Source organism: Ruditapes philippinarum, unplaced genomic scaffold (assembly GCF_026571515.1).
Source record: "Ruditapes philippinarum isolate M1 unplaced genomic scaffold, ASM2657151v2 ctg891_1_1_1_1, whole genome shotgun sequence".
Taxonomy (NCBI): Eukaryota; Metazoa; Mollusca; class Bivalvia; order Venerida; family Veneridae; genus Ruditapes; species Ruditapes philippinarum.
In genome coordinates this window covers 277,676-294,191 of record NW_026857262.1, presented here as the reverse complement: position 1 = coordinate 294,191, position 16,516 = coordinate 277,676, and the positions used below count along the sequence as shown (strand labels likewise).

At 33.5% G+C, this 16,516-nt stretch overlaps 1 protein-coding gene across 2 annotated transcripts; it reads right to left on the bottom strand.

The window, feature by feature from the left end:
- Positions 1–816: 816 nt before the first annotated feature.
- LOC132749223 (coiled-coil domain-containing protein 125-like) lies at positions 817–15,047 on the bottom strand. 2 transcript variants are annotated; one of them, XM_060738940.1, is made up of 6 exons: positions 14,277–15,044; positions 13,140–13,210; positions 12,739–12,825; positions 8,372–8,443; positions 5,043–5,128; positions 1,221–1,361 (listed from the first exon to the last, which is right to left on the bottom strand). In XM_060738940.1, the coding sequence occupies exons 1-6, from the start codon at positions 14,842–14,844 to the stop codon at positions 1,352–1,354; spliced, it is 894 nt and encodes a 297-aa protein (XP_060594923.1). In that variant the 5' UTR covers positions 14,845–15,044; the 3' UTR covers positions 1,221–1,351. The 2 variants fall into 2 exon arrangements, with proteins under 2 accessions (XP_060594922.1, XP_060594923.1); XM_060738939.1 differs by lacking the exon at positions 5,043–5,128 and having other exon boundaries at positions 817–1,361; positions 14,277–15,047.
- Between the last annotated feature and the right edge of the window lie 1,469 nt (positions 15,048–16,516).

The following is a 16,516-nucleotide window of genomic DNA, read 5'->3' as shown; positions in this document are numbered from 1 at the left end:
TTACGCTTGTCTGTTAAAATTACCATTATTGACAAATATTCTAAGTAAATTCTGTAATTTAGTTAAACTAGAACTCCGCGAGTCGGATGTGTTGCCTTGTGAACAATATAGTTTAAGAGAAATGGCAAAGACAAAAATGAAATTTGAAAATCAACAAAGGGCAATAACTCAAAAAATAAGAAATGCAGATCAGCTGTTTCTGTGCACTGCACTTCTTATCAATAAGATCTATCATCCTATTAAGTTTCAAGTCTAAAGCTTTTATAATTTATGAGAAATGGCCTGGACAAAAATAAAGTATGAAAATTAACAAAGGGCAATAACTCAAAAAAATAAGAAATGCAGAGTACCAGTTCTTGGGCACTGCACTTCTTCTTAATGAGATCTATCATCCTATGAAGTTTCATGTCCATAGCTTTTATACTTTAGGAGAAAAGGCCTGGACAAAAATAAAGTATGAAAATTAACAATGGGCAATAACTCAAAAAATAAGAAATGCAGAGTACCAGTTCTTGTGCACTGCACTTCTTCTTAATGAGATCTATCATCCTCAAAGGGCAATAACTCAAAAAATAAGAAGTACAGAGTACAGGTTCTTGTTCACTGCACTTCGGGTCATTATGAGAAGCATGCATACTAAGTTTGAAGTCAATCCGACTTATAATGACTGACTTATGCTCCGGACAAGCTTAAGGGGACGCCGACAGCGACGACGACGACAACGACGCCGACAATGACGCCGCCGACAAAAGTAACCCCTATATGTCGCCTTTTTCAAGGCGACACAAAAAGGTACTGTATAGCTTTTCAGAATTATGCCCCTTGTCTAATGACTGCATCATGTCTAGATAAGCAAGTACTCCAAGTTTCATGTTGGTAATTTCTAAAGCATCAAAGTTTCTGCACAATAACATTGATGACAATGATGCAGTGCTCATAATAGCTTGAATTTTTCTGTGAAACAGATTAGCTAGAAATTACTAAAAATTTAAAAAAAAATGAAAGTCAGATCAAAATTACTTATCACTTTTTTTTGCCACATACAAGAAAATATTTATAATTTCATCTTAATATTAAACTGGGACCTAAATTTGATTTTTCTTTAATCTTTACTTATGTTACAAAGGTCTTTTTTATCAAAGCTAAAACTATCAAATCACTTGTACCAAGCTATCATTCCCGAGAACTAAATACCTTCTATATTTTTCTACAGGAACAGTTTTAGGTTTATGATCATCTTTCTGTCTGTCAGCCTGCCGTCTTGGCTTTAAAAGTTGCGTTGACAATTCACCAAGATCCTGGTCGGGCTGGACAACAAGGGAGGTAACTCTATCACTACTACCACCACCAGCTACATTAACCTACATACAAAGTGTGAATATAGGGAGCATATATATAAATACGAACGTGAAGTAAGTTCAGTACTGTAACCATGACAATATTTTAATAAGTTTTTATTTTCTATTTCAAAAATGATGATTATACATGTATGTTTGCGGAAGTGCATGCAAATTGGTTGTTCAAAGGGAATTCAAAGAATGTCTCATTTTCAACCTTAAGATGTTCCTGCACTTATAAAAGTTGTTACAGTTGGATAACTCTTTAATGTTGTTGTTTGGTAACAGTAATGTTTATAGCTGTTGTTTGGTTACAGTAATGTTTATAGCAAACAGTTAATTGCTGATTTGTAACGGAAATGTTATGCAGTTCATTGTACTGATTATTCCAAAATATTCATTATTGCTTGGTTACAGTACTGACTACAAGAATTTGTAATTGATTTGAGACATTTACTAGGTTACCAAAGTCAATCTTATATTTTCATAAATGAACATTAGAGAGAAATCAATTTGAGAAAATTTGTTATACCTGAAAGTTAAGATAGAAATATCTATTCTTCACTTAAATAAATACAAAACAAAGATAAAAATAATTAATGAACTGAAAGTAAGGAAATGTTGGGGAAAAATGTGCTGAAATTACCATTTTTCTTCACAAATTTACATAATATTGCATTAGCTAAATCATTGTTTAAAAAATAAATAACAAGAGGGCCATGATGGCCCTGAAGTCGCTCACCTGTATATAGGCCCCCAGAGAGGGGCCCGTTTAAACCCCAGGGCTTTTATTTGAACAAACTTGGTAGACACCCATTAGAAGATGTTTCATGCTAAACATCTAAGGTCTAGCTGGTCAAGTTTTTTCTTTACACATATAGTTAAAAACAATGACACACCTGGGGCAGGGCCAGTTTTGACCCAAGGGCTTTTATTTGAACAATCTTTGTAAACACTTACTAGAAAATGTTTCATGCTTAATATCTTAACTCTAGCTATTCGGATTTTTTCAAAGAAGATTTTTAAGTTTGAGCTATACACACATAAGGAAAATCAATGTCACCAGGGCGGGGCCCATTTTGACCCCAGGGCTTTTATTTAAACAAACTTTGTAGACACCCATTAGAGGATTTTCATGATAAATATCTTAGCTATAGGTCTTTGGGTTCTTTCAAAGAAGACTTTTTAAGGTTTTACTATATGCATATAGGGAAAATCAATGACCCCCTGGGGCGGGGCCAATTTTGACCCCAGGGCTTTTATTTGAACAAACTTGGTAGACACTCACTAGAAGATGTTTCATGCCAAATATCTAAGCTCTAGCTCTTTGGATTTTTTTAGAAGAAGATATTCAAAGTTTTTTTCTTTTGGTTGCCATGGCAACCAGAGTTCTGCATGTAATTAAATTCTTTGAACAATTTTCAAAGGTGACCACCAAAGGAACATTCATGTGAAGTTTGGATGAAATTGGCTTAGTGGTTTATGAGGAGATGTCATTTAAAGTAAAAGTTTACGGACAGACGGACTACGGACGGACAGACAAAAAGCGATCACAGAAGCTCACCCTATCACTTTGTGACAGGTGAGGTAAAAAAGAAGTAACACCATAAATGGACTTTGATAATTAAAAGAAACCAAAAAGAAAATTTCACACTATAACTGTCAAAGGAGCAGCATGCTCAACTTTTCTCAGTATTGGATAGAAATCTACTCATTTTCTAAATAAAGAAATAACTTGAATTAAAGGTCACATTGAATTTTGACCAAGAAATGGGCATAGAACTCTTCCAGATGAATCCATATATCAAGCAACCTTGACCTTTAATATTTTGATCAAAAATAACTATGGCAGATTGGACTAATTTTGTAGTTCCTTGGGTATTTATTCACTGATTTATTAGCCAGTTCTATGCCTTTTTTTACCGGTACAGGTCAAGATGACCGTGATCTGAAATACAATGTTTGAAGTTCCTTGGTCAATACATCCTGATTAAAATAGCCAGTTTTATATTTTGCATACTTATTTAAGTGACCCTGACCTTTGACCATCTGACCTTAAAATGGATATGGCAGTTACAAATCACCAAGGATCATTTACATACAAAGTTTGAAGTTATTAGGTTATTTCACATTGCTTTAATGACCAATTTTATGGTTTTTTATTACAGGACCAAGTCACCTTGACCTCTGACATTTTGACCTGAAAATATATATGGGAGTTAGACATCCTCAAGATACGTCTTCATACAAAGTTTAATGTTCCTAGGTCAAGGCACTTTGCCTTCATGGCCAGTTTGATGTTTTGTTACAACAAATCCCAGTGACCTTGACCTTTAGACCTGACAATGGGTGCGGCTGGTGGAACTTATCAAGGTGCATCCATATATAAAGTTTCAAAGTCATAGTTATATTAGCATTGACATTAATGACCATAAACAAAAATTAACCAACCTGCCAATAATTATGTGGGTCATGAAAACAGCTCTGCTTTTTCTTTTGAAAAAGGAGCTAATAAAATGTTCACTGAAGAAATATGGTGAAATAAGGAAAATGCTTTAAAGCTAAACTAGTGGTTATAAAGCAGTAACAAAATAATTTCTAAGCATTAAGCAAAGTTAATATAAGAGAGATTAACTATAATTCTAAGAAAGCTAAATAAAAAACTTTGATTTTCTGAACAAGCATTTATGCAAAGATCCGATATAAGTTTTACCCAATGTATACACAAAAACAATTGCATGTGCATCAAAGCAATCAGGCATGTCAGAGGTAAAAAAAATTAAATTTTGACCTTAGAAAAAAAGACAAGTTATCTGAAAGAACTGATGTGATAAATATTTAGTTACAGGAGATTATTCTGGGGATTAGACACTTTTGGAATTATTTTTGGAATATTATCACGTTACAGACACTGTCACACATCATGACATGACCAACCTGTGTATTATGAACAATTTAAAAATGGCACTTCCTTATTGGACATTTCCAGAGATCAATGAATAATCTTGTGAGATTTCTATATTAGATTTCAATATCTGGTTACAATCTTAATAACACAACAAATTGTAGAATGTTAGTTTTAAGCATGGTTACTGTATATACTGATAAATGCTACAATTGAATTTATCTAGTAAATACTAATATTATCATCTACACTAAAAATTTGTCTTAGTGTTAATTCTAAATCTAATACACTATATAACTTTTAGATATCCATTAGACAGGTGAAAAGGTAGTATGTTTTAACAAGGAGAATTTCTAAAATGTCAAATACAACTGTATAAAGTACAACAGACCATCTCATTTCCCAATGTAGGTCACTTTGTTGTGATTCATCATGAAATCCTTTCTACAGACATTCGCACTGTAAGCTGCTCTTGTATGCACTAAAGTTATCAGTTCCTTGCAAAAGTGAAGGCAACTAGTAAACTGGTAAACTGCTTGACAGCCTGCCCAGGAACGATGCGGTAGCTGAACTGTGCTCTTGTAAATTCAATGTGGCTTACTGCCGTGATACAGAGTGAAATCTTCCAATCTTCCAATAACACTCATTTCTCAACACAACATACATTATCCATAAAGATTGTTCATAAACCTTTCATATGACTTTTATGGTTTTAGCACCTACTACTTTGAGTACATATCAATACAATGTGAAGTTTTCCTACATCTATAAGAACAATGTTAATAACTGCTCTACCTTACCTATCAAATCTGTGTGCCCAGACTTCTTGGCTATCTAGTATCGAGTTTTCTTGTCGCTCAACTTGAAATTGTAACTCACAAATCTCCTGTGACATCATGCAACATGCAATAAAAACAGGTGCATTCAATGCCATTAGTATATACATACAGAAATATCAGGTAGATCAAAGTCAGAAATACAGGTATACAATTTCAATAAATTCATAATAATTTAGAAACAATTAAAAGGATTTTTCTTCAATGCATAATAATACATGTTTTGAGATACAATTATTAGTATTTCACACACAAACATGTCAAATCTTCCTTTTTTTCTGTTATCCATATTTGATAAATTATAACCAAATTTTGTAATAATGTCTGCAGCTTTTTAGCATACAGGAAGTGCATGTAACAAACATTCATAGGTAGCAAGGCACACAGAAACTCGGTGAAATATACATAGACTAATGACAAGACTCATTATTTTGGTAATAGTTAAAGGGAGGAAACCCAGCCATTTTCAACAAATTAGACTGTACAAGTTAATTCCCTTCATCATATGGAAAGAAAGATAATACTCCACTTCAGCATTATTTATGAAACACAGGGTTACAGTTCTTGCAAGTATTTATTAAAAAAAAGTGAGAAATAAAGAAATCTTGACTGGAACTAAATTTTTAATGTATTATAAAAGGAAATGTAGTATCTAATTGTGACAATATGAAAATAAAGGGGCTAAAAATAAACAAGGGACTTTGGCTGGTATAACATAATAAACAAGCAATTATCATAGTATTGCAAGCAATCCATAAGTCCCCTACCGGTTAGAACCCCATCAACATTCTGAAGGGCCATTGGCCATTCACTAATGTTTCAATTTTCTCTATTTTAAGTAAACTTGTTGGAAAAGTTCTTTAAAAGTGATCACAGGAAACAGTTTTTATGAACAGACAGACAGACGGACTGAAGGACACTCTAAAGTTAATATTTGAAACATCCCTGTTACCAAAATATAATATTTGAAAAGCAAAATTCTTAAAGAGAGAATTACTCTTGAATTAAAGATGCAATTTCATAAAAATTTTCAGCTCTTTTTGACTAATCACAAATATTGTTATATTTGCCATGTTTTAAGCCTATTTGTTGCCAAGGCGACCGATATTTTTTCAAAATAGGAAGAACAGATAAGACATGCATAATCTCAAGACTGCTATCTACCCATATGTCAAGTTTCATAAAAATATTTCCAGTACTTTTTGAGTTATCACTGGATTCAGTTTATGTGTAAAATTTGCCGATATTTTCAGTCTAATGTGTTGCCATAGCACCAGAATTCTCAACATAGGAAGAAAAGAAAAAGACGTGTATAATCTCAAGACTGCCATCTACCATAATTATGTCAAGTTTCATAAAAATATTTCCAGTACTTTTGCTTTATCACTGAATCCAGTTTATGTGTAAAATTTGCCATAATTTCAGCCTATTTGTTGCATAGCAACCAGAATTCTTAACATAGGAAGAAAATAAAAAGACGTGCATAATCTCAAGACTGCATCTACCCATATGTCAAGTTTCATAAAAATATTCCAGTACTTTTTGCTTTATCACTGGATCCAGTTTATGTGTAAAATTTGCCATATTTTCAGCCTATTTGTTGCCATAGCAACCAGAATTTTCAACATAGGAAGAAAGAAAAAGACGTGCATAATCCCAAGACTGCCATCTACCCATATGTCAAGTTTCATAAAAATATTTCCAGTACTTTTTGCTTTATCACTGGATCCAGTTTATGTGTAAAATTTGCCATATTTTCAGCCTATTTGTTGCCATAGCAACCAGAATTTTCAACATAGGAAAAAAAGAAAAAGACGTGCATAATCCCAAGACTGCCATCTACCCATATGTCAAGTTTCATAAAAATATTTCCAGTACTTTTTGCTTTATCACTGGATCCAGTTTATGTGTAAAATTTGCCATATTTTCAGCCTATTTGTTGCCATAGCAACCAGAATTTTCAACATAGGAAGAAAAGAAAAAGACGTGCATAATCCCAAGACTGCCATCTACCCATATGTCAAGTTTCATAAAAATATTTCCAGTACTTTTTGCGTTATCACTGGATCCAGTTTATGTGTAAAATTTGCCATATTTTCAGCCTATTTGTTGCCATAGCAACCAGAATTTTCAACATAGGAAGAAAAGAAAAAGACGTGCATAATCTCCATACTGCCATCTATCCATATACCAAGTTTCATAAAAATATTTTCAGTACTTTTCAAGTTATCGCGGGATCCAGTTTTGTGGACGGACGGACTGACGGACTGACAGACAGACGGACGGACAGACGGACGGACAGACGGACGGAGGGTAAACCTAAGGTCCCCTCCGGTAAACCGGTAGGGGACTAATTACACTTTTTTTCTCTTGGACATAGGAAAGAGTGCCACAATTATTTTGACTTCTCAGCTTTTAAGGTAGCAAAGACCCAAGGTGCACTTGTGCATACTAAATCTGGTACTGGGCATATAATACACATGTAGCTGAAATCTAAGTCCCTAAGGGATTCAAGCCCACATAAATAACAGGCAAGTGTTTGACAGCCAACAATAAACACTCTAACATAAATGTCCAATTTATAACCCCTATATCTTAAATGTCATGAGGTTCACAGTCAAAGGGAGAGAACACTTACATTATATTTGGTATAACATCACACATTTTTACAGTCAAAGGGAGAGAACACATATAAAATCACAAATTTCAGAACAGTAACAACTCTTTATCTAAAATAGGTATAAAATCTCTAAAATTCCATGTATATGAGTATCATGCTTTTAATGGAAAGCAAAAGGAATATTAGTACTCATCTTAAGCATTTTCAGAGATATTACATAACATTTAAATTTAAAAACACTGTAAAGTCTGCAGTAACTTTATAGAAAACAGACATAAGAAATCAGCATGCTTTATTCAAGGTTTTATATTTGTATGTAATAATGTCAATTTTCATTGGACATTTGTGATAATTTTATCATCTATATACAATCTGTATTAAACTTTATGTCAAATTTTAACCACATTATTTGATTTGTTTGGGAAAAACCATATCACAAAAGTGTTAAGAGCATTATATTTACCTTTTCTATTCATTTATAATAAATAAACAATATTTTATATATACATCAACTAACATCTATCCTTACAAGAGGGCAAACCTTTTTTTACATACAGTTTTTACAGCATCACATTATGTGTTACATCTTTACAAACATGTTGAAATTTCATACAATAATACAGTAATGTTTGAACATTTGTTAGAATAGCATTTCATTCAAAACAGACATTACCTGAGACAACTTTAGAGAAGTTTCCTTTGAGGTCCTTTCAGTGAATCTGAGCTGTTTCTGGGCTTCCTCTGCCTACAATAGAGATGTATTACACTCTTAATCTGCTGGTGGTGACCCACACGCATAGAATTGGGAATTTCAGCAATGTTTTGTTAAAACTAGAACTGTGTTCAAAGGACATGGATGCCCCCACTGACAACATATATATGGTATATAGTGAAACAAGAACTGTCGGAGGACAGTAACGCTCGACTATTCGAAAATTTGTCACAAGGGTGTTTCATTGAGTATAATAATGCTTACCTATATGAATACATAAAATTGTCTGAAAAGGTACAAACCCTTCAAGTTTCAATACATTCCCTTCAGCAGTTATGGAGATACAAGCTTACACACAAAAACTTAACTAAGAATTTATGAATCGAAAAAGGGGAATAATTATGTGAAAAAGTAAATCAGAGTTATGGGACTTGTGCCAATCATCTAAGATAATCACAGACAACACGAGTGTGAAGTTTCAATCCATTTCCTTCAGTAGTTATGGAGATACCAGCTTACACGCAAAAACTTAACCAAGAATTTCTAAGTCAAAAAAAGGGGCATAATTATGCAAAAAAGCAAACCAGAGTTATGGGACTTGTGCCAATCATATTAGATAACCACAGAGACCAAGTGTGTGAAGTTTCAATCCATTCCCTTCATTAGTTATGGAGATACCAGCTTACACGCAAAAACTTAACCAAGAATTTCTAAGTCAAAAAAGGGGCATAATTATGCAAAAAAGCAAATCAGAGTTATGGGACTTGTGCCAATCATCTTAGATAATCACAGAGAGCAAGTGTGTGAAGTTTCAATCCATTCCCATCAGTAGTTATGGAGATACCAGCTTACACGCAAAAACTTAACCAAGAATTTCTAAGTCAAAAAAGGGGCATTATTATGTAAAAAAGCAAATCAGAGTTACGGGACTTGTTCCAATCATCTCAGATAATCACAGAGAAAAAGTGTGTGAAGTTTCAATCCATTCCCTTCAGTAGTTATGGAGATACAAGCTTACATGCAAAAACTTAACCAAGAATTTCAAAGTCGAAAAAGGGGCATAATTATGTAAACAAGAGGCCATGATGGCCCTGAGGTCGCTCACCTGTATATAGCCCCCCCCCCCCCCCACACACACCCATAAGAAGATGTTTCATGCTAAACATCTAAGCTCTAGCTCATTGGGCTTTTTAAAAAGAAGATTTTTTTTTAAAGTTTTTACTATACACATATAGTTAAAAACAATGACACCCCTGGGCGGGGCCAGTTTTGACCCCAGGGCTTTTTATTTGAAAAAACTTTGTAGACACTAACTAGAAGATGTTTCATGCTTAATATCTAAACTCTAGCTGTTTGGGTTTTTCAATGAAGATTTTAAGTTTTTGCTATACACATATAAGGAAAATCAATCGACCCCGGGGCAAGGCCAATTTTGACCCCAGGTCTTTTATTTGAACAAACTTTGTAGACACTCACTAGAAGATGTTTCATGCTTAATATCTAAACTCTAGCTATTTGGGTTTTTTCAAAGAAGATTTTTTAAATTGTTGCTATACACATATAAGGAAAATCAATGACCCCCGGAGCGGGGCCAATTTTGACCCCAGGGCTTTTATTTGAACAAACTTGGTAGACACCTATTAGAACATGTTTGAAGCTAAATATCTTAGCTCTAGCTCTTTGAGTTCTTTAAAAAAAGATTTTTTAAGTTTTTACTATATGCATATAGGGAAAATCAATGACCCCCTGGGGCGGGGCCAATTTTGACCCCAGGGCTTTTATTTGAACAAACTTGGTAGACACCTATAAGAAGATGTTTCATGCTAAATATCTAAGCTCTAGCTCATTGGGCTTTTTAAAAGAAGATTTTTTAAAGTTTTTACTATACACATATAGTTAAAAACAATGACACCCCTGGGGCGGGGCCAGTTTTGACCCCAGAGCTTTTATTTGAACAAACTTTGTACACACCTACTAGAAGATGTTTCATGCTTAATATCTAAACTCTAGCTATTTTGGTTTTTTCAAAGAAGATTTTTTAAGTTTTTGCTATACACATATAAGGAAAATCAATGACCCCCGGGGCGGGGCCAATTTTGACCCCAGGGCTTTTATTTGAACAAACTTGGTAGACACCCATTAGAACATGTTTGATGCTAAATATCTTAGCTCTAGCTCTTTGAGTTTTTTAAAAGAAGATTTTTTAAGTTTTTACTATATGCATATAGGGAAAATCAATGACCCCCTGGGGCGGGGCCAATTTTGACCCCAGGGCTTTTATTTGAACAAACTTGGTAGACACTCACTAGAAGATGTTTCATGCCAAATATCTAAGCTCTAGCTCTTAGGGTTTTTTAAAAGAAGATATTTAAAGTTTTTTCTTTCGGTTGCCATGGCAACCAGAGTTCTGCATGGAATTAAATTCTTTGAACAATTTTTAAAGGTGACCACCAAAGGAACATTCCTGTGAAGTTTGGATGAAATTGGCCTAGTTGTTTATGAGGAGATGTCATTTAAAGTAAAAGTTTACGGACGACAGACGACGGACGGACGACGGACGCCGGACGAAAAGCGATCACAAAAGCTCACCCTGTCTGTGACAGGTGAGCTAAAAAGCAAATCAGAGTTATGGGACTTATGCCAATCAGCTTAGATAATCACAGAGAACAAGTGTGTGAAGTTTCAATCCATTCCCTTCAGTAGTTATGGAGATACCACATTACACACAAAAACTTAACCAAGAATTTCTAAGTTGAAAAAGGGGCATAATTATGTAAAAAAGCAAATCAGAGTTATGGGACTTTTGCCAATCATCTTAGATAATCACAGAGAACAAGTGTGTGAAGTCTCAATCCATTCCCTTTAGTAGTTATGGAGATACCAGCTTACATACAAAAACTTAACCACAGGGAAGCCGACGCCGACAAATGGGTGACTGCATTAGCTCGATTATTCTGCAAATAGTCAAGCTAAAAATCAACAAAGGGCCATAATTCTGTTAAATTTGGTCGCAGCAAAAATTCCTTCCTTTACTTCCATCTACACATTAAGGTTGTGTATCCCTGGAAGTTTAAGCAAAATCTGCCATCCGGTTTAAGAGGAGTTGCGTTCACAAAATTTCTATATGGTATTATATAGTGAAAAAATCAACAAAGGGCCATAATTCTGTTAAATTTGGTCACAGTGAAAATTCCTTCCTTTACTACCATCTACACATTAAGGTTGTTCATCCCTGGAAGTTTAAGCAAAATCTGCCATCCGGTTTAAAGAGGAGTTGCGTTCACAAGATTTCGGGACGTATGGACATTCCAACATTTTGGGTTTACGGGCTATTTTCTTTGTTATTTTCTTTGTTTTCTTAAGGGCTACTAGCCCATAAACCCTTTGATCACGGAATTAACCTATTGTTCTCTTTTGTTCTCTTTACTGTTCTGTAGCCCCTAAACCCAAAATGTTTGCTCGGACGGACAGACGTACGGATGCACAAGTGCAACGCTATATGCTCCCCACTTTGTGGCGGCATAAAAATGGGGAAAATGCATGACTTAAATTTTGCAGTGATTAAATGAATGCAAAGAATCACTGTTTAGGATGGCATCTTCAAACATTTGTCTAGGATGGCATCGTCAAACATTTAAGCACCATAACAGTGGAGAAGCCCTTATTTTCAATGATTTTAGAATTTGTTATTCAATATTTTTATTTTGTAACTTTCAAATTGGGAATATTTTCCAGTGAATTAGGAATTTCATACTATTTTCAATTGGGAATATGACAGAATATCGGCTATAAAGTAAGCCAAAAAATAACCCTACAGTGTAGACCATGTGATCAGTGCAGACCATGATCAGACAGGAGCAGATGTACAGGCTTTTCACTGTTCAGTCAATACATTTGTAAACATACCAAAATTGTCCCTAAAAATGATGAATGGTTAGATCAAGTATGAAAGATGGACAAGTCCATTTATGATATTTAGGATGGTTAGGGTTAATGTATTGAAGCTTGCAAAGCTATATGATTACTAGTAAGACACTTTCTAAAGTTCAGTTACAAAAGTTGCTGTACTATTATACTGATTTTATATACTTACATTCATTTCTGTAGAATTTTCACAATCAGTGTCTTTGCTTTGTAACATACAAGAATGTTATAATCAAAGTTTATAAAGCTATATATCTGCTGTCTGTAGTTTGAAAAAATAGTTTTTTAATTTTGTTATTAAACATGCTGTACATGTACATAGATACCTGTTTGACCCTTTCACCCTAAAATTTGATGAAAAAAATCTATATTTGACACCAAATCTAAATAAAGGTTAAATTTACCTGTTTTCTAAGAATGTCAATGGCTTTGTACTTTGATTCCAGTCTTTGTTCACATGTGTCAAGTTCTGTCTTTAGATCCTCAACTTCCTGTAGAGAAACAAGTTCTATCATTTTATCTAACTATGTTAACATGTGCACAAAAGAGTCATCAAAGTTCATTTTAGTATTCAACATTACTAACTGCATACCGTAAGCACATGTATTTTTCAAGTTTTTGGGTTTATGTATGTAAATATAACACATGTTTGTTATTGTTCATATCCACCATATATTTACTTGAGCTTGTGTGTTTGTGAGCTTGTGACAGCCCGGAACAACAGTGTAGATTTGGAGTATGTTTTTTGCTAACCAGTGTGATTTCTGTACTGAATATTTTCAAAACTAAAGGGTAAAACAATTACCTGTAATGTTTCAGCCAACTTCATGGCAATCTCCTCACATGTCCTTTTCTTTCTAGGTTTATGATTCTCAGCTATAAAAAAAATAAATATGATAGGGCATTTCTAAAATAAACCTCATAGATAATCATATTAATACATTTAAGATAGATAATATACATTTTCCAAACTGTACACTCAGCAGACGTTTAAATAAAAACCAACTTCATCTTGTTGTGATTTAAAAAATAGTACATGTATCCTTATAGTTTTAGCCTTTCCCAATTATTCTTAAGATTTCACATTTATATAGATCTATTTCAATTCTCATTTTATAAGTCCTTGAAGAAATTTCTGTAGAGATATACATGTACTATCATTTGTGAGTGAATGATCATGTTACAAAAAGTGTTGTATTCTGGTCTAACATGTAAGTAGGTCATTAATAAAGTCCCACTTTTACATTTTAAAACATATTTGTTTTGATTTTCGTTCGTTAACATAATTATAATATTTACATAATGACAAGGTTACTTATCAAAATATCTTACTTTAATTACTTGTAACAATGAATTTAAACAGTATGCTAAGAAAAAACCAGTTGAGAAAGAAAGGGTTGAGAAGGCTATCAAAATAATAGGTTATGGTTATGTGATAGCCATGACAACTCTATACCACACTGTTAAACACTGACAGTGCGATACTAAATGTTAATTAGAGAAAATAATACATACATGTTTAATTTTTCTAACACTATCAATGCACAATTTTCCTTTAATCCCTTGTTAAAATCACAAAATTTTGTTTCAGGCCAATGAAGCATGATGTAAGTGTGTCAGACCATTCATATACAGTATAACCCAATATTGGCTTAGATTTAGACCCTTTTGGCGAGTTAACTTTTCTTTGATCATTTAAAAGGGTGAAATTAGATAAAAAAAAAACCAGAAAATTTCACCTTACTCCCTGAGCCTGTGGTGTGCAGTATTTTTAGTTGTATTAATTAGAAAAGAGTAGATAGTTAGTTAGTTACCTAAGTAAGTAAACCAACTTGGTTACAAGGTAAAGTTTTAACGGTATTGTTTTCTCATTAGCAATGGTGTTAGCATTTACAAAAAATTGTAAAAATGGGGGCCTCATAAATTAAAAGAAATTATTGACCTTTCACTCTTTCTTTTTCAGGAGAATTATTTGTGTTTGATAAAGAAACATTCATCTTCTTCCTAATCTCCTCAATGTTTTGATTAAACAACTCTTTCTGTTGACGGATAGATGTTCCATATGAAACATCGGCATAAGTAGGAAACTCTGGTTTTCTATCATCATTATTGCTGTCCTTTCCAGTATCCCTGTAAGAGTTCTCTTCACAAGTGGATTTCTCACTTGACTTTGGACCAAAATATCTATCATCATAAATAAGATTTTCTTCATTTTTATCACTGAATGTTTCACAGGATCGACTAGAATGTTTTGGCACTAAATAAGAATACTGAGTTTTGAGATCATGTATTTGCTGTATAGGCATTAAAGTGAGTTCAAATTCATCCTCAGATCCCTCTGAACAGCTGCATCCGGAGTGATTGTTTCCATCCGAATTATATGACACTTTTGACAACAAATGGCTCTCGTCCGAATTCTGTGGTTCCGATGACAAAATTGTTAGACCCCCTGGTTTCAATCCATCACCAAGACCAAGATCAGCCTCTTGCATATCGTCTGACTGCGACATAACACTTAGTTTCTCTGAAAAACACTTGTTCAACTTTGTTTATCTTTTTTATCTGCTAGGGGAGGCAATTCAAGTAATTTGATACACCATAGAGGCTGTACACCACTAAATATTTTGCACGGCAAAGCTGGGTCTCAGTCATGGTGAGATTCTCATTCAAATTCTAAAACTTACATCGGTGCAACTGCTGTTTATTATATCCTAGCTAGCACTTAGCAGACATCTGGTGTGACTGATTACGCATGTATTTAACGGGGTTTGACATTGATGGGTTTGAAAAAACCATAGGTTAGTCAAATCGATCAGAACGATTTTCACGTGCTCGTAGCTGGTTTTCTAAGGTCTTCCTATAAGATTTTTATAGTTTTATATAAATTTCAATTCAAACGCAATGATTATGAGTTTTTAACTTTCAATACTTTCAATATATCATTATATCTAGATACATGCTAAACATATCAAAGTTATTTTGGTGAATTGATAAAAAAAAATCCTATAGAAACATATAGTTTTTCTATATTTCAACCTGTTTTAAAAGCCATTTGATATGCACATATTTAAAATGTTTGTAACTGACATGAGTTTTTTGTTGTTGTTGTTTTGTTGTTTTTTGTTTGTTTTTTTTTCTTATAATATATTTAAGAAATACCACACGTACACATGCGCGGGTACATACATACATACATGCACGCAAGCCCGCAAGCATGCGTACACACAAATACACGCACGGAAAAAATCTATCATAAAAGATAAACAGTATTTTACATATCTTTTCATTTACAATGTAGAATTAAATATATATTTATGTGACAGTATACCCACCTTAGTAATTAGTGTAAATTGTTTGAGTATGGGTTAAAATCAAAATAACTTTACATTCAGCCATACTTGTTTCCAGTTTTATATTTAATTCGCATAAATTATTAATAACCCACTTGATTGAATGAGAATTTCCACAAATATCAGTCTCTGACAGTTTAATCAGTTTCTGGCTAAAAAAAGTATACTGTTTGAAATATACAACAGATTTAGGTAAACTTGACAGCGTAAATGTGAGCATTGTGTCATTTTCACGAGTCTCTGAAGACGTTATACAAGAGAGCCTATGGCCAGATCAGATACGTTTATTACAGCTATATATTATGCAATATATAAAGCTCCATGACTAGATTTAACTTATGGGACAACTTTAATATAAGTCAATATGAAAGAGAACAAACACGTAAAATACGTTTTATCACATCACACTCGTATCAAATGATCAAAACGCTTCTAAAAAAAAAAATATTTAAGATTTAAGTCCGTTCATTGACTTATACTAAACTCCGTGATTTGTAATTAAAGTCCGTGGTCCATTGTAGCTAGCACGAACATGTAGATGTATATTATTACATTTTATGATATAAAGCTCTGATTGTATTTCTGTAATTATGGTATGAGAACACAATAACAGTCCTTTATGATATACATATTTTTCATACTTACTGCATGTATTACATCTGAGTTTCCCAGATTGCATACGACCTGACAAAAAGAAAAGTCATATTGCATCCAAATTTGATTCGTAAAGACGTGCTGAGTTAAAGACGTTAAATTAGAAAGTTAAAATACGAAGAGAAGTAATGAGTTTCTTTATAAAGACTTCGTGAATTTTACTTTTACAGATTCCATA

What these genes read in the sequence shown, in the direction of transcription:
- LOC132749223 (XM_060738939.1), bottom strand. Translation starts at nt 14,844, where the DNA reads ATGTCGCAGTCAGACGATATGCAAGAGGCTGATCTTGGTCTTGGTGAT. An exon ending in TTGACATTCTTAGAAAACAG is followed by an intron (nt 8,444 to 12,738) that starts GTAAATTTAACC and finishes TCTCTATTGTAG; the next exon opens with GCAGAGGAAGCCCAGAAACA. An exon ending in CTTCTCTAAAGTTGTCTCAG is followed by an intron (nt 1,362 to 8,371) that starts GTAATGTCTGTT and finishes CTTTGTATGTAG; the next exon opens with GTTAATGTAGCTGGTGGTGG.